The sequence below is a fragment of the Neomonachus schauinslandi genome, chromosome 11, assembly GCF_002201575.2.
Source record: "Neomonachus schauinslandi chromosome 11, ASM220157v2, whole genome shotgun sequence".
Lineage (NCBI taxonomy): Eukaryota > Metazoa > Chordata > Mammalia > Carnivora > Phocidae > Neomonachus > Neomonachus schauinslandi.
The window spans coordinates 25,479,955-25,506,278 of NC_058413.1; the positions used below are offsets into that span (position 1 = coordinate 25,479,955).

At 40.7% G+C, this 26,324-nt stretch overlaps 1 protein-coding gene across 1 annotated transcript in view; it reads right to left on the reverse strand.

The window, feature by feature from the left end:
- Positions 1-232: 232 nt before the first annotated feature.
- The window catches only part of CAT (catalase), a 37,632-nt gene continuing 11,540 nt past the window's right edge, over positions 233-26,324 (reverse strand). Inside the window, exons 2-13 of the mRNA XM_021685354.1 lie at positions 22,563-22,734; positions 21,416-21,526; positions 20,326-20,456; positions 19,761-19,865; positions 19,035-19,160; positions 15,713-15,904; positions 14,895-15,047; positions 11,578-11,716; positions 8,390-8,520; positions 2,784-2,891; positions 1,263-1,346; positions 233-936 (exon numbers count right to left, since the gene is read on the reverse strand). Of these exons, the coding sequence (XP_021541029.1) occupies positions 871-936; positions 1,263-1,346; positions 2,784-2,891; positions 8,390-8,520; positions 11,578-11,716; positions 14,895-15,047; positions 15,713-15,904; positions 19,035-19,160; positions 19,761-19,865; positions 20,326-20,456; positions 21,416-21,526; positions 22,563-22,734 (1,518 nt within the window). The 3' untranslated portion in view covers positions 233-870. The remainder of the gene's footprint in view (positions 937-1,262; positions 1,347-2,783; positions 2,892-8,389; positions 8,521-11,577; positions 11,717-14,894; positions 15,048-15,712; positions 15,905-19,034; positions 19,161-19,760; positions 19,866-20,325; positions 20,457-21,415; positions 21,527-22,562; positions 22,735-26,324) is intronic.

Here is a 26,324-nt window from a genome sequence, read left to right on the forward strand (position 1 = left end):
GAGATCTAAGTAATTTTCAAAATTGGGAAATTTGCTATTTTCCCAATAGAATTAAAAGTTCTGGTCCGCAGTGTCTCAGAAAGCTGTGTCTAAAGGCTACTGGTTTAAACAAATAATAAAGTATCCTTGGGATATTGGTATTTTCAGTTTTAAGGGTAAGCATCTGATGATACAGGATATTTAGATTAAGAGTCCAAGTTATAACGGAGCCAAAAGAAATCAAATACCATTCTTCTTATGTATAGATTATTTTATTGTAAAAATGTAGCAATTACAAATCAGTCTGTTGCAAAATCAATGCTATATTAGCATAGATGTAATTCCAAATTTAAAAATATCTGATCAGTTCCAGGCAGGAATAAGCATTAAGCTATGATGTCAATGAAATTATTTTCAGTGCATTAAATGTGTTTTTCCTATATGGAACTGAGAAAAATTAAAATTTCTGAGTAGATGATCTTTTCTTCTTATATAATTATAGCCATATTTTTATATAATAAGGCCATGAGATGATATGTAAACATACTGATTTCACCGAGATTTTTTTCTTATCAAATACAATCATATTTCTGCCAGAAACTTTCATTCTAGTCATTTTAAGTGAATAATCCAACCGTCAAAAGCAAATACATTTTCTTTTACAACATTGTTAAGCCCTACCCTTTCTTCCCCTAGGGAAATAGCACTAAAAGCCACCGCTACATTACTTGCTATAGAAACCTGGATTATCATTTTTTAAAGACATAAGCTTGCATTTGTGCACCTAGCACAGGAGAATCTTCTACCCGGCGAAGAGTGGGTACACGTGTGAACACCACGCTTTGCTTCACAGGCGTAGAGCAACTCGGGGCGGGCCCAGGGCCCCGACTCTCACAGGTTGGCTTTCTCTTTTGCAGCCAGGTGAGACCCATGCTGCATAAAGGTATGAATCGCGTTCTGTTTTAAAAGAACAAGACCAGCAGGTTAATTAACTCGCTCAGCAGCAGCAACTTGGTATTCATCTTAGCTTTAATTTGTGCTCAAATGAAGATAATAACCATTGGGGACTGCATTTACTTACACTACCTTATGGGGTCCAGAGTTAAAGTGAAGAGGATGTGCTTTGCAGGTGAGTTCTTTACCTATCAAGTGAGTGTCTGAACAGCTTGAAAAATCTAATAGTTGTCCCTGAGAAGAATCATCACAAAAGGAAACCAAACCATCCAATCCAGTCTGATCCAGGACACCCTTCCTTTACCACAGCCAGGCTGCTCTGGGCTCACCTTAGGTTTCTCAGCGTTGTATTTGTCCAAAAGAGCCTGAATGCGGGCCCCATAGTCAGGATGGACATCACTGAAGTTCTTGACCTGAAACCAAATGAAAAGAATGTAAATATGACCCTACCCCCCTCCTAGGCCGGCCCCCGGCATGTGCAGCACGGTGTTTACTCTGTAGGGGAGGAAGGAAGGCAGAACAACACAGTGTTTAACAACACAGAGCAAGATTTGGGGGATCCGGGGAAAACCTTGGCATATACTGGCTGAGCAACCTTGGATAAGTCATTCCTCTGAGCTTCAGTGTCCACTCCCAATAAAATGAACAACATAATTAAACCGACCTCAGAGAATGAGGAGAGCGGCACTTAGTGCACGTAAGGAGCCGACCTCAGGGTGACTCAATAAGTCACAGCAATTTGTATAACGAGATGGGCCCAGACACTGCCTGAGTTTCAAGCCAGGGATACACACACAGTGGCCCGTGCTGGGCAAGTCCACAGACTTGGAGCAGGAACTCCTGACCATGGGCTGATACAGAGCGGACAGCAGGAAGGGGGCATCGTGAACCCCTAGGAAGCCCTACAGCTTCAGCACATGCGAGCAAAGGCCAAGGGTTCAAGCCCAGTTGTGCTACTTACATACTGTCCCACTCGTTCTTATCAGTGAGATAAAACCTGCCCCCGCCTACCTCACAGAGCAACCGTCCAGCTCTCTGCTACAGACAGCAATGTGTAAACAGTGCCTCAGCAATTTAAAAGGTTATTTTTATATACACACTTGTGAAAGACAGTTAAAGACATAGAACTTTGCCTACAGAGAAAGCGCCCAGCCTGCTGGTACTTGTCTCCAGGACTTTGAACACGTCCCAGAGAGCCCCTTTGAACAGAGAAGCACCAACCAAGACACAAGGCAACTGTGGGGTTGTCTCAGTTTCCAAGGAGCTGACCCCTGTGGCAGGCCCGAAAACTGCAAGTGAGAAGGCTCCACGCAGCACAGTGAGCTGCCATCAGAAATTCCCTGGCACCTCAGCCCAGAAGTTCAGCCTGAGTTTTGGAAGCAGCTCAGCTCTCCCCAGAGAGCGTGCAAGTTTCTAGCTGCTTCTGAAGGAGGGTCAGGTGTCATGACACCGAGTGGTTAGACAGGCTTCACAACACAAAAATGCAATCCATATTTCTTATCTTCTAAAGTCAAAGCAAAATTGTGGCAGGACCCACATTTTTATATTGGACATGACTCTGGCACAGAATTTGGCCACAGTCAATGAAGAGCATAGAACAGAATTCACCCTGAATTCAACTCAATTATTATACACTGGACAAGGAGCTAAAGGATCGATGGATACGCCAAATTCACTGGAAATAAAACATGCAGAGAAAAGAATCGGAGGTGGGTTGGGATTTGTACTAATTTTTTTAAGTTCGATTAATAGAAGAGAAACGACACTTCCTTTTAAGGGGTCTCTCACACAGCTGCACTCTCTTCTCCGGCCAGCAGATGTCACCCGTCAGCTCACAAAGTATCACTCACCGCTTTCTTCTGAATGAAAAGTTGTGCGTCCTTCAGATGGCCAGCAATGTTCTCGCATAGGCGTTTCCTCTCCTCTTCACTCAGAACCTTTGTATAGAACGTCCGCACCTGCTCAGGGAAAATGCATGGTGCAGAGAGTCAAAAAAGCAGTCTGTCATGAACAAAACTCACCCAATGTTCCACTTTTGAAATGAAAAAGCAAGGCTTCTCATTGGTGTAAGAATGAAAAAGTGTTTAGAATTTAAGGATAATTTAAAATTCTAGTGAAAACTGTCATTTGTGTGAAGTTCCTTTTTGTTTTGTGGAATAGGAAGAATTCAGTTCATAATAGCTCACAACTGCTTCTTAGTAATGTCCTTTGTAGTTATATGTCTCTTATAAAAAAAACACAGTATAGCCTACAATTAAGAATCCTACCACACCTTGCTACTGACAAGTCCAGAATGGGCAAGCTGTCATCAAATGGAAGCTTCGCATAATACAACCTTTGTTCAATTCATCCAGAACCATAGAGGAAAAAACCCTACTTCATTAATATATACCCTTAGTTTTTCAGAAGCCAAGCAAAATCCTGGAGAAGACACACGTTAGTAGTGATACTTTATTTATACGATTGACCTTACCTCTAAAATGAGTATCAATAGATTAAAATGAAAAATAGGAGCTTAGAAGTAAGGTATATGAGTCCTAAGGGCTTTGCTCACTTCTAAAATCAAGCATTTCTAAGTAACAGCTATGATTTTATTCTAACATTTCATTCATTCATTCATTCAACCAGAACTTATTTATAAAGTCCCTATAATATACCAGGCACCATTCTATGTCCTGTTCTACTAATGTTTATAAAGTCCAAAAATATCCAATTATCCAAAGTAGCAGATTCATAAAATGTCAAAATGTTCATAGCTTTTCTTAAGTGTTATCAAATATCAAGCCATAAAAACATATTTTTAAAATTTGAACAAAATTTACATTTGATACTAAAGTTCAAAAATCAAATTTTTGACATGAACACAATCCAATTACAGTACTGCATTATGGGGATTTTCTCAGATCTATCCCCCAATTCCCTAATTCTCTCTTCAGCTGTACCTAAAACATTGCTTAACCAACCACTGAGTCACTGTGTCTGTTGAATTTTTATTTGAAAGATCGTACTTTTTGTTTCTAAAAACATCTATTTGGTTCTTTCTTAAATCTACTTGTTTTTGTTTTCCCATATCTTATTTTTATCTTATAGATCATATTCCTTTCTCTATCTCCTTGAATATGGTATACATGCTTATTTTAAAGCCCTTTTAGAGTATTCTGTCATGTACATGATTCTTCCATCTATTGCATGTGTAATTTCTCAGGGTACTGGATTTCCCTACATGTATTGTAATTCTTCCCTGGGACTCATCTCCAACAGGAGTTATCTTCTGCAGAAACAGCACCTGAGTCCAAATTGTGAAGGTGTCTTGTGATTTTTTTCACCATCTCTGCAAAGGCCTAGAAGAGTTCACTGACTCATTGTTTCTCAGGTCAGAACTTCTAGGTGGTTCTAAGTGGAACAAGAATGCAGAGACCTCACCTGAGAGGAGAAGAGGAGAGGAAAGGGACACCCAATTTCTCAGGAAGTGTAGGGCCCACATGCTGGCAAGCTGCAGCCTCTGTCTGGTGGGTAGTTTTTCCCATGGAGTGCCGGCACCTGGCTCTCATCATTATGTCATATGTCAAGAGCCCAGTTCTAGCTCTCTGCAACACATGGAGCCTGCAGCCTAAACTCCAAGCCCCTTGGAGTCATAAAATCTTAATAAGATGTAAATAGGGTCTGGTTACCCACCATGTTCATGCACTATTGTGATTCCATTTCTAGAACCCAGAGATTTAATTTTGTTTGTTAGCTCAACTACTTTTTTTAAAATTTTTTAATCTAGCATGCCCATGTATGACAAGTAGAAGGGAGGCCTCCTACGTCCCATCAATCTACCATCAAACTAAAAGGAAACTGGTCCTGCAATTTCACCAGTGCGCTGGAGCCCAATTGCTCATGAGATCAGATGGTCATCTTTTTAAGAATTTTGTGAGTTGTTAGACACGGCTGTTATTAAAACTTCAATTACATAAACTTACAATTAAATTATATTACAAACAAAAATAACAAACCTTCAAAATGTATGATTTCCCAATTAATACATATTACTTATGTTCCTGAGGTTATTTGTGTCTACTGTATCACTACAGTAGAAATACTACGTAATAGTGTGATATGGAACCTCATGTCCCAAAGCCACAGTTTCAGTGACACCATGGTGCTAGCTGGAAATCAGCTGTAGGGAATATTCTCATCAGGAAAATTGACAAACACTATAGGGTGCCGGGGTGGCTCAGTTGGTTAAGCCACTGCCTTTGGCTCAGGTCATGATCTCAAGGGTCCTGGGATTAATCCCCCGTCAAGCTCCCCGCTAAGCAAGGAGCCTGCTTCTCCCTCTGCCCCTACCCCTGCTTATGCTCTCTCTCTCTCAGATAAATAAATTAAATCTCTAAAAAAAAAAGAGAGGGGCGCCTGGGTGGCTCAGTCGTTAAGCGTCTGCCTTCGGCTCAGGTCATGATCCCAGGGTCCTGGGTGGGATCGAGCCCCACATCAGGCTCCCTGCTCCGCGGGAAGCCTGCTTCTCCCTCTCCCACTCCCCTTTCTTGTGTTCCTGCTCTCGCTGTCTCTCTCTGTCAAATAAAGAAATAAAATCTTAAATAAATAAATAAATAAATAAAAAGAGAGAGAAAGAAAATTGACAAACACTATAAACCAGGGCTTTTCCCCTCTGTACATGACTGTTAATATTTATCAACATACCACTCAATAAAACCCATATGAAATACTTGCTCTCCTAGAGATCTAGTTAATCTAGCTCCAAGAGGTTAACAAAAAAAGCACATGTACAAACACAAAAGGTAAACAGCACCTCTATCTCAGCATGTGGACAAGACAGCTGCAACGTAAATAGTATGGAACCCTAACCCATCTGAGCCTTGCGTCAGCAGTCACGCTGCTCAGGCAAAAGGCAGGCAGGACTTGGAAGTCAAACTGAAGAAGTCTCCAGGGTGCTCTGATCTGCATATCCTTACACCTGGCTAGCAGCCACCATCTGTACATACAACTCAGCTGCTCACTATAGGGAGACACGGACCCCACACACGGGACGGCTATTCAATTTTATTAGCCAGATAAAGATTCCAGATGGTTTTATCAGCTCCAACACTTTAACCATAGACCTTTGATAGCAGGACCAAATTCTTTTTAAAGGAAACGTGATATTTTTACTAGTATATACAAATTGAATGATTTTTTTTCTTTAGTAAGCTTTTTAATTTAAGTATAACGGCCCTACGGTAAAGGGTACTAACCCTAAGTGTAAGGTTCAATGATTTTTCAGTGAACACACTACACAACCACCACCCAGATGAAGAAGGAACATCATTCACACCTCAGAAATCTCCCCACCAGAGCCCCTCCTCCCAGTCATTATCCCCTTTTCTCCAACTGCCTCCCCAAAGGCAATTCTTTTGATTTCTAATATTTTAAATGTGTTCTGCCAAATGTGCTTATCCAAGCTCTTGTTGAACATATGGGTAACAGGAACAGTCTTGTACGTGTCTTCTGGTGCTCATATGTACACATTTCTATTAGGTTCCTACACAACAGTGTACTTTACTAGGGTCAAAAGACACACACGTGTAGCTTGAATGGATCCTGAGACACCGTTCTCCAAAACAGCTGAACTAATTTACATTCACAGGAGAGTTAGAGTTGTTTCTCGTTCTCTCAACACTTGACGTGGCTGGTCGTTCTAATTCTAGACACTCTGGTGCATATGTAGTGCTATCTCTTTGTGGTTTTATTTTGCACATCCCTGCTGACTACGGAGATAAACCACTTTTCTGTATATTTTTCAGTCATTTGGATATCCTCTTTCGTGAAGTACCTGTTCAAGTCTTTGCCCATCTTCTATTCCTTTGTCTTTTTCTCACTGCCCTGTCGGAGTTCTTTACATATTCTGAACATGAGTTGTTAGTTAGATGAACTGCATATATACTCTCTTACTCTGTAAGCCACGTATTCTCTAAATTAATTTTTGCAGAGGTAGTATTAGCTAGTTTAACACCGGAATAGGCCTCATGCAGGCAAAATTCTCTGAGAGGCAGGGATTGTATTATAATATACTTGGTATCATCCGCATCACCAAGAATAATGCAGTTAACTACAAAAGGCTTTTAGAAGATGTTTAATTTCATCTAGATATGGTTTACATCCTACTATAAAGTAATTTCTTTTTTATATACACATATCTATGTATGCATCCCTTTCAAATAAAGATATCTTCACAGTGAATTAATTCATGTAAACATCTTTTACTTAGAACCCACATTTATAAATTGAGAAACTAGATATAGTTCCTATTCTAATTTAAATACTAAGTTTAACACCAACCGCCCAAACCGAACTCTAACACAACTAGACTTTAATTTCCTTCTTCTCTTGTGTGAGGTCTAAGTTGCACTGGACACATTAATGAGGAGGCTGCTCTTCAAAGTCAAAGGGTCTCTTTCAGTGCAACCCCTGAGAGAACAGCGCTTGGACAGCCATAGGTGATTGGAAAGAGGGTGGGCACTTGACCCAGGGCAATTAACCACAGGCTGGCCAAAGGTCAGTGATGCAGCCTAGAGTGAAAAGATCAGTCAAATCAATTCGACTCCCTCTCTCCAGAATCTGATAGAGAAGTACTGAGAGAGAGAGAGTGGAAAAGGGTCCCCCCAAAAAAGTAATATATGGAGAAAGAAGCTATAAAGAAGAGTTAGGCCAAGGTCACAGCAAAGCCACAGCAATGTTAAAACAGAAGCTATGAGGTGGAAGTCAGGAGAACACGGTAAGAATAAGCAACAGGTACTGAAAAATAGAAGCCGACAGGTAGAGAGCAGCGGAGTCCTGTGAACAGTGGGCCCTACCCTACACTCTTGCTACTGAGGCTCCCAGTGCTATTGTGAATGCTGTTCTAGTCCCTTAAATCTGGGCTGTCCTGCCTAGCTTCTCAGATGCGATTGTACTTAAGCTTTATTTGAGCATTTCTTACATTTCTATGCAACCCTGTTTCCCCAGTGGCCCCCACCTATAATCCCTTCAATAAAATTTAGGGGAACTCAAATGAGTCCCCATACCTTGTACCAAAAGAGCATAGTAACACAACACTTCAACTCCATCTAATAAAGGGACTGATTTATGATAAGAGATGTCTTCCATGAATTCAATATAAGATATATTAGACACTTTAAGAGGGGGAAAATAGGGTGGCCTGGGTGGCTCAATCAGTTAAGCACCTGCCTCTTGATTTCAGCTCAGGTCATGATCTCAGGGCTGTGAGATCAAGCCCCGCATCAGGCTCCACGCCCGGCATGGAGTCTGCTTGAGATTCTCTCTCTCCATCTCCCTCTGCCCCTTGCCCCACTCATGCATGCTCTTTCTCTCTAAATAAAATCTTAAAATAAGGGGGGGGGGGCAGGGGGAAATATGTAGACATCAACAAGGAAGCTGATCAAGTGACTCCCATGGCAAACCAAGAAGCTGGTACCTGAGTGACATTATCTTCGTCGGCACTGTTGAAGCGTTGCACATTGGGAGAACACTGGCTGCTGTGTTCGATGGCATAAGGTTGCTGTTCCGGAGCACTAAAGCTATTGGGGTAGTAATTTGGAGTACCACCTTCAAAAGAAAACCATACAGATTCACTTAGGGAGAGGAAAAAGGAATTAAGTCTACAAGCAGTCAATGTAATAAGATATAATTCAAGTGGCAATCACATATACGTGTATATACACACACATGCATGCCTAGATATACACACACAATATATATGCAGGTCATGTACATATTATTTTTAACGTCTCCTATTTAGCTATACGCAGGACTCAGATTCTTAGAGAATAATGCCACCTTCCAAATGCTCTCATGGGCGGTCTCACTCTGAGTTTTAATGAAGAGATCTCAAGTTTTCTTTAACACTTCAAGTGATCTGATCTTTAAAATCTTCCAATGCTTACTGGTACAAATATATTTATACAGGTTTGATCTGGCCCCCATAGAAGATGAGACCCAAAGATACATTTCAAATCTGAGAGTTTCATTTGGGCTTGGGCTCAATTCAGACACTGAATCACAGAACTCTTGGGAGCAACTGAAAGTTCTAGCGCTGCTCCTTCAATCTACAGACACATATAAACTGAGCCCTGAGATGTTAACTGCCTGCTGCAAGGTCACATGGTGGTTAGTGGTAGAGCTGGGATCTGCGATCTGTTTTGTCTCTTCCATTCCAGTACAGACTATATTCCCATTACACAGCTCTATTTCACTATTCCTTCAAGGTTTTAAGATTCTTGGAGTATCTTTCCTTTATTGACTACGACTTTATTCAATTCTAGCTTCCCTTTCCCTTCCCTCTACAGATAAATAAAAAAGGATTGTTTTTTTAGTTTGATATTTCTAGTATGGCAGCACTCATTTATCTGGACTTATAGAAAAAAATAATGACAAATGCAATCAAAACATATCTTCTGACTTCTGGAATAAATTAAATTTTTCATTTTGGCATATTTATTTTCCTAACTGCTTCAGCTAATGTTGGCTGAAGCTTGAATTACCTGAGCACATGCTGCCTAAGCAGGAGTGGCCTAGAAACATCTTGAGTGTTTTGAACAAACCAATCTGAGGTTAGAATCTTAACCAGCTCACTGCCAGGATAGATTATGCAGAGTGAATAATCAAGAGGTGCCTATAGATCACACCCATCAAGTGCATGTAGGGAGAAGGAGGGCCCCATACTGTTATGGGGCCCAATTATTAGCCCTTGGGATTCATTCCAGGTCAGCAAAATGCTCCAACAACCAGCTACCACAGTGGTCTTCTGCACTAAGAATTAGTTCTTTGAAATGTGCCTATTTGAGTAATTTTAAAATTCTATCTCCAAATGAGTTCTGACCCTTCCTCTGGGAGTTGTCTTCAAGTCATTGACTACTGGGAACAATTAAGCTCTTTCATTAAACTTCAAGAGCACAACCCAAATGCTCAGCTTATAAAAGTAGGCAAAGGGTGTGTCAAAATGTATCCTTAAGTAGTTTTTCATACACATGCCACCATAATGGTGAACAAGAACGATAAACATGAAGCAAGTACTTATTAATGAAGTTCCAGAATATACATGAACCTCTCCGATACAGCCGGTCTCAGGAACAAAAGGACTGACAAATATGAAAGGAAGAAATCACTTTAGAATAAAAATGCAGAAGACCAACACAGGAAATATCAGCTACTTTAGGCAACAGCACACCCCATGAGTTCTATAAACCTCAGGGAGCAAAAGTGCTGCAAATACTTGATGTAATCAGTTAGTGAGCAAGTAAACTCGTTAAATACATACAAAGGCTTAGTCATAATGGTAACAAATGCAAGGCACAAAATCATATAAACAAAATAATCTTAAGTCTATAAAAAATAGTCCCAGAGAAAACTGGCAGGAAATAAAGCAAAACGCAACAGTTGTGGCCTCTGAGTGTTGGGGCTGTAAGTGGGTTTTTCTTCTCCCCTTCTCTTCTTTCCCTTATATTTTCCAAATTTTCTTTTCTTTCTCTTTGTATCAGAGAAAAGTAAACTTGGTTTGAATATAGACATCTATGGCTATAAATATAAATCATCAGTAAAATTTCTGAAGGGATCAATGTAAGCAGCCTATTACCAAAAAAACAATGTGCCCAAATAAGAAAACAAAAGAAAGAAAATTAAGATCGATATTAAACTGGGGAGCATTAAAAGGAAAAAACATTAATCAAACATTCACTAATTAGAACAAGTAATCAAAAATAGAGGCTGTTTATACATGGCACCAAAAACAGTAGTTAAAAGAAAAGAAATTCATAAATTTGATAAATGAGCTCCAAAGAACAAAATACAATAGAGTCTCATCTCACCAGCTGATTTCCATGAATTCAACTATATTATATTCACTTTGAAAAAAAAAGTAAGGGAGGATTACTTGATTCACTCTGTCTCCCTTATTCTAACCTGTCCCATGCCCCATTTGTTCCTCCTTGACCCCAGCCAAGTGTAATGGAAAACAAAAAACAGGAACTCTTGCACTTTTGCACTTCCAAGAGTCTAAGTCCTAGTGATTTAAGAGTGATAAGGAACTGTCCACTTTGTGAAAAGTCTTTAAAACCTAACCCCTAAGCTGAATGCTACTCTTCAACAGCCAGTGTGAAAGATCTTTCTCCCACCTTTCATTATCTGATGGACGGCAAGGAAAATCTGAGATGGGAACTCTCAATAAAATATATCAAACAGATAAAAGTATAGAGTCTTGGGGCACCTGGGTGGCTCAGTCGTTAAGCGTCTGCCTTCGGCTCGGGTCATGATCCCAGGGTCCTGGGATCAAGCCCCGCATCGGGCTCCCTGCTCGGCCAGGAGCCTGCTTCTCCCTCTCCCACTCCCTCTGCTTGTGTTCCCTCTCTAGCTGTCTCTCTCTCTCTGTGTCAAATAAATAAATAAAATCTTTTAAAAAAAAAAAAAAAAAAAAAAAAAAAAAAAAGTATAGAGTCTTCAGGCAGTTTAAACCATCCTTGCTTCATAGAGCAGAAGGTCCCCTGGGTTGTCTTCATAGAGCAGGAGCCTGAAGACCACGGGCCTAGCAGGGCATCCTGCCCTCTGCTCAGTGGCACCCTCGGCATCCCCCCCCCACCCGCCCGGGTGAGCCAGACGTCTGAGGCCTACCCTGATTGTCGAGCATGCACATGGGGCCATCACGCTGGTAGTTGGCCACTCGAGCACGGAAAGGACAGTTCACAGGTATCTGAAGATAGTTGGGTCCCAGGCGGTGGCGGTGAGTGTCAGGATAGGCAAAAAGGCGGCCCTATAGTTATAAATGAAACAGGCACTGACTGCGTGCAGTCACACACACAGCAGAATGGTCTGTACACTTCATTCTCAAATTTCAAGCACAAAGCACTCTGTACAGCGTTACCACCAAACCCTGACTAGCCCCCCAAAAGAGCAAAGTTTCTTCTCTCATGAAATGAGTTCTCCCGAACTGAACGGTCCTTAATCTTCCCTGTCAAACAGCCAAAGAGCCACAAGTCTTCACACCTGTTCTAGGTAAGAACTTCTTTTTTCCCCTCAAATAACAAGGTTAGTGCCCTGCCTTGTATTACTTCCTATGCTCAAGGATGTTATCACATTGTAAAATACATCTGCTAGAACCCCACTAACTGGAATCTATGTCCTTCTCACTGTGATCTGGCTTACTGCTTTGGATAACACTTTAAAGTTTATTAACACGATCTTGTTGAAAGGTAATGGAGACCACTGTTCATGACCATACAACCACTGTCACCCTGGGATGCTCATTAGTCCCCATCAGAGTGATTTCAAAGGCCCCCTACCTGGATCGCCACTTCCAGCCCCTCCTTCACCATCACCGTCCTACACACTCCTGCCAAAAGCATCAGCCTCGGCCCCCACACAGATTATGTGACTTAACTACTCAAAAAACTTGAAACGTTTCCTCACTGGTCACCAAACGGCTAAATAAGTACAGCAGTCTTTCCCTGTTGTATGTATGGCTCCTCACATGCTCTCTGGCATCAGAACTCACAGCTAACTGACTTACGTTGTAGAAGGACTGGGCTAGGGACTGATATCTTGACTGCACCTACTAAATAAAGCCCTTGCACTTTCTAAACACACTTAAAAAAAAAAAAAGAAGACAGCACATTAAATTTAAAATATGTTTGCCACAGCCAAAATTAATACCGACAGAAATTACAGGATTCATTCATAAATTCAATTCACTAATAGAATTGCATGATTTCGGTTTATCATCTTTTCTCGGGACTTTCTCCCCACCAGTTTCAATGAAATGTCTTAGACATTTGCTTTTTGTTGTTGCAGAGAACATGGATATGATCTGTGGTCCTTTACCCTGGGCCTAGGCCTCCACCCAGTGCCTCTCAGCTCTTCTAAGTGTATCACTCAGTGTTGTTAACGGTCTCCAGGTCTCACTGTGGCCCCAGAGACCCTTGGTGACCTGAATTGTGAAAAGAATTTGGATAATATTTGTTCTTTAACCTGTTCCCTCAATACCAGGGTTATGCAGTTTTAGCTCCACCCATGATAAATTCATGCCTTGGCAAATCCCAGTAACCTCCTTCACACGGTTCACCTCCCTTCCAACCCCAAGGGAGGGAAGGTTGGATGCCCAGGGTCCCAGGGCTCGGCTTCCCTTACTCCTTTCAACACAAGCACTCTGCCTGTGCTCTGTGATCTCCTTGGCTTTACTTCTCTATTCTCTGACCTCCAGTTCACCAAATGGACTGATTCTACTTGATACACACAGACCACATTTCTCAAAACTGAAGAAACCTTGTCCTAAAAGGAACAATTGTACAAACTTCTACTCAAGCACTAAAGTCCCCTCTGACCTATGCTCAATGTACCCAATCTTATTTCTTCTACTTTAGGAAGAAGTGACTGTTCACAATTTATATAGACCCAACATGGCCCACCGTTGCTCCTATACTCAGGTCTCTCTCCTGTCCCATTTTACCTCTGTTGAAAACTGAAATCCTACCCATTCTTCAAAAGCCATCTCAAATGCTACCTCATTATTGAAACTTTGTCGTCATCCTCCTAACAGACAAGATTTCTCCTAATTCAAATGGCATTCTGCCTTATATTATAGTTATCTTGTGTTTTCATATGTTATAGCAGCCAGAGCAGTCTATCATCCGCAGAGAGGTATTCAATTTCTATTAGTTAAGGGGCAGCTGGGTGGCTCAGTCAGTTAAGCATCCAACTCTTGATTCAGCTCAGGTCATGATCTCAAGATTGTGAGATCGAGCCCCACATCAGGCTCCGCACTGGGCATGGAGCCTGCTTAAGATTCTCTCTCTCCCTCGCCCTCTGCCCCTTGCCCCCTCACATGTGAGTCATCTTTTTCAAAAAAAAAAAAAAAATACATACATATATATATTTATATATATGTTAAATTGAACTGAAAGCTAATAAAAAAACTTATTTTCTATAAAAGTTTTAGACGTTCTCAATGTCAAAGCAGGAAAGTTACTATTAAAAAAAACAATGGTGGTGCCTGGGTGGCTCAGTCGGTTAAGCGTCTGCCTTCTGCTCAGGTCATGATCCCAGAGTCCTGGGATGGAGTCCCACATTGGCCTCCCTGCTCAGCTTCTCCCTCTGCCCTTCACCCTGCTTGTGCTCTCTCTCACTCGCTCGCTCTCAAATAAATAAAATATAAAAAAAAAAAAGCAATGGAATCTTAGCTTGTCTCCATGGAGAGTGACACCTGAACCAGAGTTAGATGCTTCTATGAGAAGCAACCATCAGTCACTGTGGCCTAATGTCAGGTAATAATCTTTCACCTTTGTTTCATGGTCAGAGTCTAAAAACACAAGAGATTGATTTACTCAATAATTATTAAGCCAAATATTTTCCTACTGATTTCTGGTCCAAAAAAGTATTTTTCACTCTTTCTACTCTTGAAAGAGCCTAGTGGAGAGTGATGAAAAAGTAGTGAATGCGTAGGAACATTACTGAAACAAATGGTTAAATTAACGCACTGCCTTCAATCACTGGTGACATAAAAACTATCTCCAGTCTCTTTTTACAGATGGAAAAATTCAAGCATCACCATGGGAGAGGAAATGAATCAAGTTATACTGAACATTTAATGATATTCCCTCCCATCAATGACAGACTGAACAAAGAGTGCTTTACTCTACAAATACCTGAGGCATTTCTAATGTAACTTCTTTTAAATTAAGAGACTAAATATCAAAGTCTTAACATACTATGAAATTTGCTTTATACTGTAATATTGTAACGTCAGGATGCCTTAGTCAGACCCACAGGACCTAAGGACCCAGATTAATTAAAATTTAAGTGATGTTCTAGTTAATTCTTTATATAAAGGTCATGCCAAATTATAGCGTGTATGTGCGTGTGCTCATGCGGGCGTGCATTCACCCGTGCACACACCTGCACTCCTGCCTCAGAAGATCTCCATCCACCAGGCTTACCTGAAGCATTTTGTCAGGGCTGGGCTCAATGCCAGGTGGCATGTTGCTTGGGTCAAATGCCAACTGTTCAACCTCAGCGAAGTAATTAACTGGATTCCGGTTTAAGACCAGTTTACCAACTGGGATAAGAGGGTAGTCCTGGTGAGGCCAAATCTAAAAATAAATGTCATATTCACAATTACCAAATAACCAACTAAAAGAAATTAAAGTACTTATTAAAAATACCAGCTTTCCAGGTGCCCGGATGGCTCAGTCGGTTAAGCATCTGCCTTTGGCTCAGGTCATGATCCCAAGGTCCTGAGATCTAGTCCTGCATCGGGCTCCCTGCTCAGCGAGGAGTCTGTTTCTCCCTCTCCCTCTGCCCTTCCCCCCACCCGGTTCGTGCTCGCTTGCTTGCTCACTCTCTCTCAAATATATAAATAAAATCTTTAAAAAAAAAATTACCAGCTTTCTAATATAATGAATCTAATATAACAATAATTTTTTAATCCAGTAAAGTGAGAAGAACTTAGGTGAGTGCACTGGTTCAATCTTTCCCAACAGTAAACAGTAAATACTGACATCTTCCCTGGGCAAAAGGACATCAGCTTTTCAAGATTTTTTCCCTGCTAATGATGATAGATCAAGCCACTTTGAGGAACTCAATGAACTCAGCAAACAGGAACTAGAAGTGAGATGCACAGGCCAGGAAATTGCAAAGCAGCTGCACGGCATTTCATACATGACTTCACGATCATTATGAACACTTGACTGGAATTTGTAAAATTAGGTACAAAGAGACTTTAAAAAGAAAACAATTTAGTTGTTAACAGACGCACCTTGGTAAGATCAAATGGATTGAATGGAAAGGTTTCTGCCTGATTAAAAGTCATGACCTGGATGTAAAATGTCCAGGAGGGGTAGTTGCCTGTGGCAATGGCGTTGAAAAGATCTCGCAGGCCGTAGTCAGGATCCTCCTGAGAAAGTCTCGCTGCATCTTCGACAGAAAGGTTTTTGATGCCCTGGTCAGTCTACAGAATGAGAGAAAGCAGCTCCAACTGAAATGTATTGGCAAAGTTATACAACTTTAATCAGTTACGCACTGAAGGATGATGAGTAACGCAACTCAAACACTGGATTTTCCTTGTTCAAATCTGATACAAATAGGAATTCATCAACAAGAAATTCTACTTGGTTATCTTGATTCTTTTAAATACTAAGGGAATCTGTATATACATTTCATATTTAAAATTAGTCCTATATTTCCCTTTCTGTATCCTGTATTATTTGAATTTAACTGTTAACATACATTTTCAATTTCTCACCCATATAAAGAATGCTGTACTACTGTCTTCAGAAAGCCAAGAAATTTTTGGCATAAAATAAACATAACATAATATGTACCACTTTAACCATTTTAAAGTGTCCAATTCAGTGGATTTTTTTTTTAAAGATTTTATTTATTTATTTGACAGAGAGAGATACAGCGAGAGGGAACACAAGCAGGGGGAGCGGGAGAGGGAGAAGCAGGCTTCCCGCCGAGCAGGGAGCCCGATGTGGGGCTCGATCCCAGGACCCTGGGACCACGAACTGAGCCAAGGGCAGACGCTTAACGACTGAGCCACCCAGGCGCCCCCAGTGGATTTTTTAGTATACATCTCAAAATAAAGTTGCCGGGTCACACAGTAATTCTACATTTTATTTCTTGAGGAACTTCAAAATTGTTTTCCAGAGTGGTGATTATTTGAATTTTTACACTCATGTTACTTTTCAAATCAGAAAAAAAAAATATATACTTTTAAAATAAGCAAATAATTTTTTTTGCATGAAGTAAGTTTTTAATTCCCTGTTTTGTAATAGCTCAAATCAATTATTGAGATTGTGCTGGTTAGCATCCCTCTACCCCCCTCTTCCTTTTATTTTTTTTCAGAAATCACAGAATCATAGTTCATAGAACTGAAAAGAACTTCAGTAGAGCCACTCTGAACCAGTTCTCTGCCTAGGAGCAGGCAAAATTAGTATTCTTTTTTTTTTTAAGATTTTATTTATTTATTTATTAGAGAGTGAGCAAAAGAGAAACAGCATGAGAGGGGAGAGGGTCAGAGGGAGAAGCAGGCTCCCTGCTGAGCCGGGAGCCTGATATGGGGCTCGATCCCAGGACCCTGGGATCATGACCTGAGCCAAAGGCAGTCGCTTAACCAACTGAGCCACCCAGAAGCCCCAAAATTAGTATTCTGACTTCCCAAGCAAGCCATGAAGACCAAACTAAGTTAGTCACTTTCACCAACACTCCTACTATCACACCATACAGTCTTTCAACAGATTCTCACCTGTATCTTATTCTGAAAGATCCCCACAAGCCAAGCATGGAAAGATTTCCTCATCAAAGTCAATTCTGAAACTCTTTCTACCACAGAAATCTCAAGTCTCTCTAGCCAGCAGCAAGATATGAACCCTTCTTACTATCAGACCAGAAGTCACCTTCCAGATTTAAAAATGGAGGTCACCGTCTGCAGATCACCCAGAGAGCTAATATATTAAATTGTGCAATAATATTGCAATACTTTTCTGATTTTAACTGAATCCCTCAGGCTTAGAAAAGACTAGTCATAGGTTAGAATAATCCACACTGATATATCCAAGTAGGTCTCAGGCTACCCCAGGGCCCTCTACTGAACAGGCCCATAAGCAATCCAATCCTTCCAGGATCATGGACAGCTGCTATTATTATCCCAATTTCACAGTGACAAAGCTGGAGCACAGAGAACTTTTAATAATATGACCAAGTCAGAGTTACCTAGAAAAAGGAAATTTGAATTCAGACTGGTCTGTCTGCAAAGCTACCACCATGCAGATGCCCCAGACACAGTCATTTAGCCCTTGCTCTCTGTGACACAACACTGCTCCTTTTGGCAGTTACAAGCCAATGGGGCAACTGTTGCTTAAAACTGTTCTTTGCCAAAGATTATATATATCCAAGCTATAAGTATAAAGAGGGAAAACAGTTTTCCTATTTGATATACCTACATAAGTTGTTCAGATAAAGATTAAGACCGAACAGAAGAAAACAGGTCTTGGGGTAGATACCATTAAGGAGACTATATTTGTCCTGAGTCCCCTTCTGGTCTGTGCTTATTTTAGCAGTAGTATTTGGAAACACATTCTCAGGCCACCAGAGGCTTTTTTTAAATACCTTCTAGAGTTCTCTGAGAATACTGCTTATTGTAACAAATGCCAAGATCATAATACAAGAGAGCTTTTTAAAACACTTCAGTTAATTAAAATGTTCTCAGAGCTTCCCCCGAAGGTAACTTATTTGACGATTATATGAAAGTAAATGAAAAAGACAATTTTTATTTTTTTACATTTGTAACTGATTTTACTTCTTTTGCCCTATTCATAATACACCCTCAATAAACGCTAAATAAATGGATGGATGAGTTTAAAAAAATTAGGAGAAATGTTTCTGGAAAGATAGCATCAGATTGAAAGTGATGGTGAGGTTGGTATTACAGACAGGAATGCCCCATTTTTGCCATAATCCCCTCTTGGACCATAAAAGTTATCTATGTTCAGCACCATGACTCAGGGCTAGGAAAGGCAAAGCAACATAACACTTCACTGTTTGCTAAGGCTTAATTCTAAACTCCAACAAAGAAGTCTAGAAAGCTAGGCTAAACCTGGTAGAAATCTTTCACATAGCCTAGAGGCCTATATTATCTCCTTCCATTTGAGCCCAAACCAAAACCTTAAGTCTTCCCTCTCCAGGGAAAATGGATATTCACCTGCCAGCACCAGGAACATTAAACCAGAGAACCAGCATTAAATGAGCATTTCCCCAAATATTTACAAATTGCCCCCAGGGCCCAGAAGGAGAAGAAAGCCTGACCATTGTTAGTAGCTGTGTACTCCTACCCTCTGGCATGGAAAGAGGAGACCAAAGAGAGCCCACACAGTTCCCTTAACTGGGCAGCATGCACCTATTCACTTGGGCGGAGCCAAGAGAAGAGTCATGGTCCAAGTCAACTGGACCAGTACCTCTCAGCCTTCAGAGTGGAGGTAAGGGAAAGGCAGGGAGGAGCCTTGATCTTCTCCCAATCTTCAGAAGTAAAGAGACGTGTGTAGGAGCCTTGTACCTTCTGCCCCAAAGGCAACATGTACCTTATAATGGAATTTGCAATAAACTGCCTCTCCCTTCTCATTGGTCAGCTTAAAAGTATGCGATCCATATCCATTCATGTGCCTGTGTCCATCTGGAATCCCTCGATCACTGAACAAGAAGGAAACCTAAGAAACAGAAAAATAAATCCTAAAATTTTTCCAGTTTCAATCAAAACATCCTAGATTTTTTAAAGATATTCCTAAGTTTCCAAAGAATCTCTTAATGACATGGAACACACTAAGCAAGTTCCCATAGGAAAGGTTATCATTAGTATCATTTATACAAAATAACAAGAATTTAAAGCAGAATGATATGTAAATCATTAACCTCATGGCTCAGAATTCAATAAAGATAAGCAAAAACAAATAGGAAAAGTAGCCTACCTTATTACTCAAAATCTATTTTAACAGTAAATATGTTTGGTAACAATTTTCCCTTCTTTCCCTAATATAAAGAGCTTTACTTCGTACTAGAGACTTTAATCCTTAATATTGTTAAATATCAATTGATAACGTTTCTAGCATCACTTAAGGGCTATGAATGGGGGAAGATTAACAAAATCAATCATTATAAAACTCTTCAGAGTCAAGAAATCTGAGGAAGCCTCCCAAAAAGAAAGTCAGAAACCAAGTCCAATGAGATATAGCCAAAGCTGTTTGAGAAACACATGATGAGGCATAGTTCAGGTGAAACATTATAATAGAGTGAAAAAGAAGAGTTCCTACCTGATGCAGAGACTCAGGGCGCAGGCTCCAAAAGTCCCAGACCATGTCTGGATCCTTCAGGTGTGTTTGAGGGTTTCTCTTTTGACTATGGATAAAGGATGGAAACTAAACAGAAAAAGAGAAAAAAATCCCAAAACTAAGTTTATAGGAATTTTGGTGTCTTACACTATACATTGCCTACTGCTAGGTCTACAGATTATAACTTGGAACAAGATAATCCTAGAATGTTACACTGCCAAACCCTAAAATGAAATTTACCCTCTACATGTTTCCAAGGCAAAGTGCCTCTTTTTATTAATCTTCTAGACTCTACAAGGAAAACTGGACTATTCCCACGAAGTCCGTGAATCTTGAAATGCCAAACTGAAGACCAACGGTAACTGTTATTTGATCTTATAAAAAGATATTCAATACAGAAAAATGTGCTTAAAAAGGCAATCCAGCCAACCCAAATTCTCTTCTTTCTGCTTTTCCCAGGGCTTCTCCTCAAATGCCAGTCAATACAGAGTGTTTGAAATCAATTTAAGTCAAACATATGTAGAGTGCAATATACTTTATCACCTACCAATATGGCATCCCTGATGAAGAAAATGGGGGTGTTATTTCCAACAAGATCCCAATTACCATCCTCTGTGTAAAATTTCACTGCAAACCCACGAGGGTCACGAACTGTGTCAGCTGAGCCTGACTCTCCAGCTAGAAAATTCAAATGGGAAAAATGAAGCATAAGCCAGAGTACCTGGCATCCAAGAAATGTAAAGTCATAAAGAAACACTGGGATCTATCCTTTCTAATCCACTTCCTCGAAGGAAGTCAGATATTTAAGTGCCTGGGTTATTATTTCTACCATCTACCACCTAATTCAGTCTACCAATTAAACAAAAGAATTAATTGAGAGTAATAAGAGAGTACATAACTATAAAAGTGGAAAAGATTATCCATTTAACGTAAGATAGCTTTGTTTAAACAGGTAATTAAAATTTAAATTAAAATAAAGGAAGAAAATAATTATAAAGATTAAGATAGTAAATAAGGAGAATAACTGAATCGTTAAAATTATGAGGTTAATATTAAGAAGATGAGTGAAAATGTAGATTCTTACTCTTAATGTCATTTATTTTTGCATCCACAGTATTTTTAAAATGCACAAACACAGAGTGAAGAGAAACGGAATTAATCGTGCGTTGTGGAGTGTTGAGATGTAGCATGATAGATCTAATTCATACTAGCATTACTGAAAAAAATAGAAATAACCCCACCATGCAGCGTGGATCTACAGATGAGATTACAGCTAATGTCTGTAAAGCGTCTAACCATGGGCCATAGAGTTAATTCCCAATAAAGGGCAGCTATTGTGGTTGCTGAATAAGTGCCCCACTCCACGCTTTCATCTGAGGCAACCACTTGTAGGAAAGTTCCTTCCAAATGTCACAGAATTGCAATGCTGGCCTCTGCCTGAGTGTGATTTCCTAAGACCTCAACAAACAGAATTAAAAGGAACTTTCTGCATGTCTCAAAATATTTTTTCTACTGTAAAACCTGGCTATCATTTGGAGAAGTGTTTTTTTCTATCTTCTAATATGCTTTCCTTGAAATGTAGTTATAAATGCCCCAAAGAAGGTACAGGGTTGGGTTATGCAAACAGACGGACTTACCGACAGTGGAGAATCGAACCGCAATGGGAGTCCTCTTTCCAATATGCTCAAACACCTTCGCTTTTGAGTATCTGGTAATGTCATGTGTGACCTCAAAGTAGCCAAAAGCCCCTAATGAGAAAGACATAGAAATCCTCATCGTGAGACCATTGTAGACCACTGGGCCCTCAATAGGCATCTGGGTGACAAGAGAGACAGATGGTGCAGCACTGGCCTTTTGGGAGCTTCCAACATTGACAGAAGAAAGGGGAGATAGATGTCCTGACACAAAATGATGGGGGCAAAATGCAAAGCCCTCAGTGCTACACCGAGTGCTACGCAGCTGGAACCAAGTGGAAGGAGAGATGAGTGGGGCTGGAAGTAGCAGGTCAAGACTGAGACACAGGGTCTGAGGAGGTCTGGAAGTACAGGAAGGAGGAGAGAAACAGAAGAATGGGGGAAGAGGAGAAAACACAGGGAAAGAAAGGATCGATTAAACACTTAGGAAGACACAACAGGCCAAACTACAAACTGAACAGCATACCAAAGCCCTGATGGAAAAGCCACACAAAAAAGCTGGAGAAGATGGAAGGAAAAAATAAAGAAACTAGAAAGTTCTAACTGGGAGTCTGAGCAAGCAGCTAAGAGAAAAACATTTTCTTCCTTTCTATCAAGCGTTCTTGTCTCATTGAATTTTCAGCTTTCTTTTAAACACCACCCTATGTTGCGTTTCTGCAATAAAAGCAAAAGTTTTACACAACTTTTGGACAAAAAAGGAAAAATCACCACAAACCCACCCCCTGAACACAACTATCCTCAATTTTGCACCGTTCACTCCAGTATGTATCCCCTCAGTGCACCATCTAAATCTAGCTACAATTTCAGCATGCTCATGTCTGTATTTTCATATTTTTATTCCTTCACTAAAGTGCACAATGGAAGAAAAGGAAGATCCCTTTCATTTTTACTAAAATATTTTATATATCATGTTCAATCCAGAGAAATAACCATCATTTACAAATTCCTCTCCTTGTGGACACTTTTTTTCCTTTCTCCCAGGAATGGAAATTTGCCTCTTCTATTAAAGGAGCTCCAACCCCGTGAGAAGTAATTTTTAACCCAGGTGTTGTGAAACAATCCTTTTACAACAAATAAACATGGCTCTCACCTGCTCCTTTGGCGTGCACGACTCTCTCAGGGATTCTTTCCCGGTCAAAGTGAGCCATTTCATCAGTGAAAACCACATCCTGAACAAGAAGGGGCCCCCGGGGCCCCGCTGTCATAACATTAAGCTTGTCTCCGACTGGGTTACCAGCCCCGGTGGTCAGGACATCAGGTTTCTAAGTGAATAAACACAAAAGGACAAAGAGCACAGGAGAGTCAGTACAATCAAACCATTATTTACATTGGCAGAGGGCACACTGTTTTCCAATTTTTATACCTTCTGCTCAAACTCTTTTTAAATTTCCTGTGTCCGAGGTGCTGAAATACTGCAAAGATATGCCACTGCCTGAAATTCAGAGGCGGATCTCAGAAATCCTTGAAAAATCTCAACACCAATCTGCCAAGAAATCTGCTCTGATGAGCAGAAAGATGGCTAAATTAGCTGCCAACTCGCTCAGCCCCTGCTCTCGATACAGCCACCGGGCTCCACACAGGAAGCCCCCGGGGAAGGGGATCCTATGCGCTTAACACGGAATGTCCAAACTGATCGCAAGAAGATGGTCTCTGGAGAAGCCATGCTGGTCAATGGTCAACTTGCAGCTGCTTTCTGAGTGCTACAGATGTTCAAGTGGGTCATCCCGGATAGCATTCACTTCTCTCAAGCAGCGGAGGCCAGCTCTTTGCAACATCTCTTTCCAATTCCAAAACAAAAAAGAGCCAAAAAAGGTCAATGGCTTTTATTGTCACTGAAAATAAAATGTTGCTGGTAAGATGGATTATAGTATTAATTTTCTAAAGATGTCAAATGTCCCTGAAATGGGATAGGTTATTTTAGTGTGTAACAAAGAATTAGTTTTCTCGTCCACCCAGTTCTCCAGGATCAGTTACATCAGAAGCCTCCCAGCTACCCCTTCTCCAGGAAACCAGGGGAGATGTGTGGGGAAAGCAAAGCCAAGCCACCTCCATTCTAGGAGAACAACTCAAAAAGGTCTAGTGATGAAAGTCCATAGTACCAACTTCATGTGTCCAGAAAAGCACTATGCACAGAATTCTCATAGACCTGGAGTGGAGTGTATAACTCTCCCTCTCCAGGTACACCTGCTCTGAATATTAAAAGAAGGTCAATACCTGTCTCTTCCCTAGAAGGGGATATTAGGAGGAGAGGGGTCACTTTAAAAACTATAAAAATACCATGAGCTCTTTGGGAAAATGCATTCAACAAGAGAGATCTTGGACTCTTCAGAATGAATAAACAAGACGCATACACCCACTAGAGTTCTTTTCACATCAAAACAGGAAGAGGCCGACATGGAACCTTAGGGAAATCATGAGTGCTGGCATCACAGAGCCTGGGTCCGACTTCCAGCTCTGCCAATCACCAGATGTGTATGTGTGAGCATAGTACTTGCTATTTCTGAGTCTCAGTTCTGCATGTGCAAAATGGACAAGAAACAACGATCTCCCAGAGTTAATCCGCGGATTGAAAGCACTAAATTCATGCAAAATGAGGGCTCCACACCAGGCACACCCACACTACCATTTTACTGGCCATGTGAAGTGATCTGATAGCAGAAGCAAAGCATTTTAGGTTTCTTTTTCTAACCACCATGACACGTGTGTAGGCATCCATTCAGATTCTCTTGCCCCATCCCTTCCTCATCCAGCAGCAAACTCTTCCAAAATCTAAGAGAGTTTAAGGGTCTGGTCACCAGGTACCACCCAATCATGCCACTCTCTTTTGAAGATACACATGTGCTAATACGTGGGACAATGGATACTTTTTTTTTTTTCATTTAAAGTAGAAAATGAATCAGAAAAAGGAAGGGGGAAATTGTACAACTTCACCTTTGGTTTAAACCTAAAACCTTGAGTTTCACTGGAATCACTGGGGGAGCTTTTTAATGCATAGATAGCTAGAGATTTCTGATATAATTAGTCCCAGTGAGGCCTGGGCATCAGGATTTTTTTTAACTCCCCAGGTAATTCCTAAGTGAAGCCAGGATGAAGCACTACTGACTTCAAGCTTTGGGATGATCCACAATTAAAATAATAAAAGAGTCTGAGCAAACAATCTGTCCACACTTTACCATGCTCTTTTCAACATATAAACATAGCACTGAAGGAAATCTAAAAAAAATTAATTAATTAATTAATTAAGGGGACATCGCATAAAGGACAGAAGCACGACAGAGGATACCAAGAGGCTCCGGAAAAAGAAAGGTAAACAGGTCAGAGTTGTCATTTACATCACTCATGGAAGCAATAAAGGCACATCACACGTCCCCTCCAGATGACCCGGTCAGAGTGATATGGTCAAGAATAAAAACCAGACCCAGAGGAGGTACATGCACGGCAAGGTGGATGAATGGACAGCTGAGTGAAGAATTAAAGAATGAGATGGTCTCACCTGATGGCCCGGACTCATGGAAAGCTGGGAATGAGAATGCTGGAATTTTGCGCCATGGGGCTTCCCTCCCACCCAATGCAGGAATGTCCTCCACAACACCATTCATTCTAAGAAGTAAACCCGGGTTTCTCCATTACAAATGTAGCATCCAGCCTCTCTTCCTTGCTCTAATAGATCATTGGTCCTAATTTTTAACAGTTTTCCTCACACATGCTAATGTGTATGTAATCTGCCTTCCAAAAAGTGGCAGAAAAAGCTTCAACAGGGTCAGCAACACAGAAGGGAGTCCAAAGGGAGGGCAAAGACCAAGAGAAAAAGATCTCCAACTTCAGGGGCTGTTTAAGGCAACATTTGATGAGAGAAACCGACCTGAACTAAAGAGAAGAGAGTATTTCTTAGAAGGTGAGGAGAAGAATGCCATGTATTTGCTGAGAAGAAAAGAGTTAATGAAATGAAGCTGTATTAAATAAAATGAGCAGTGGGGATGGGGAATGGACCATGGAAAACAAATTTTTAAATTCTGAAAAAAAAGTGCAAGGCTTTAGAGAAATTTCTAGAAGATAACAATAGCTCGGTGTGAGCAACAACAGTCTTGCCTCAAAATGCCCTCTTTTCTCATCTTTATATTATGAGGAAGTGACAATGGACACTCCGAGGTTAAAGGTTCCTCCTCACAGAACCCAAGACAAAAAGGAATGAAAACCATTTATAATGCATCTGCTTGCCTTGAGGGACACTATATTCCAGCTATGTCTCCAAAAATACTACAAAAGAAGCAATTAAATCATCTCCCTAGCTTCCCTTTTCTACTCTCTAGGTATATTCAGAGTCAGGAAGAATGTGTGCATTAAGATTTAGAGTAAATTCACCCAACAGCATTCCAAAAATTTTTAGGGGGTGCCTATGGTGTGTTAGATGCCGGGGATTGCAGCAGGAAACATCAACATTCCTGCTCTCTTGGAGCTCACAGTCTACGGGCGGTGTTAAATGTTATATTATTTACAGCAGCAAAAGCTGACAGGTAGCTTAAATATCCAAAAATAGAGGAAGAGTTAATTAATGAAGTATTATGCCACCATTAAGAATTTCACCCACAGTGGGGCGCCTGGGTGGCTCAGATGGTTAAGCGTCTGCCTTCAGCTCAGGTCATGATCCCAGGGTCCTGGGATCGAGCCCCACATCGGGCTTCTGGCTCAGCGAGGAGCCTGCTTCTCCCTCTGCCTCTGCCTCTCTCCCTGCTCATGCTTTCTCTCTCTCTCTGTATCTCTGTGTCTCAAATGAATAAATAAAATCTTTAAAAAAAAAAAAGAATTTCACCCACAGAAAAATTTTAATAACAATGAAACTATCATAACATTT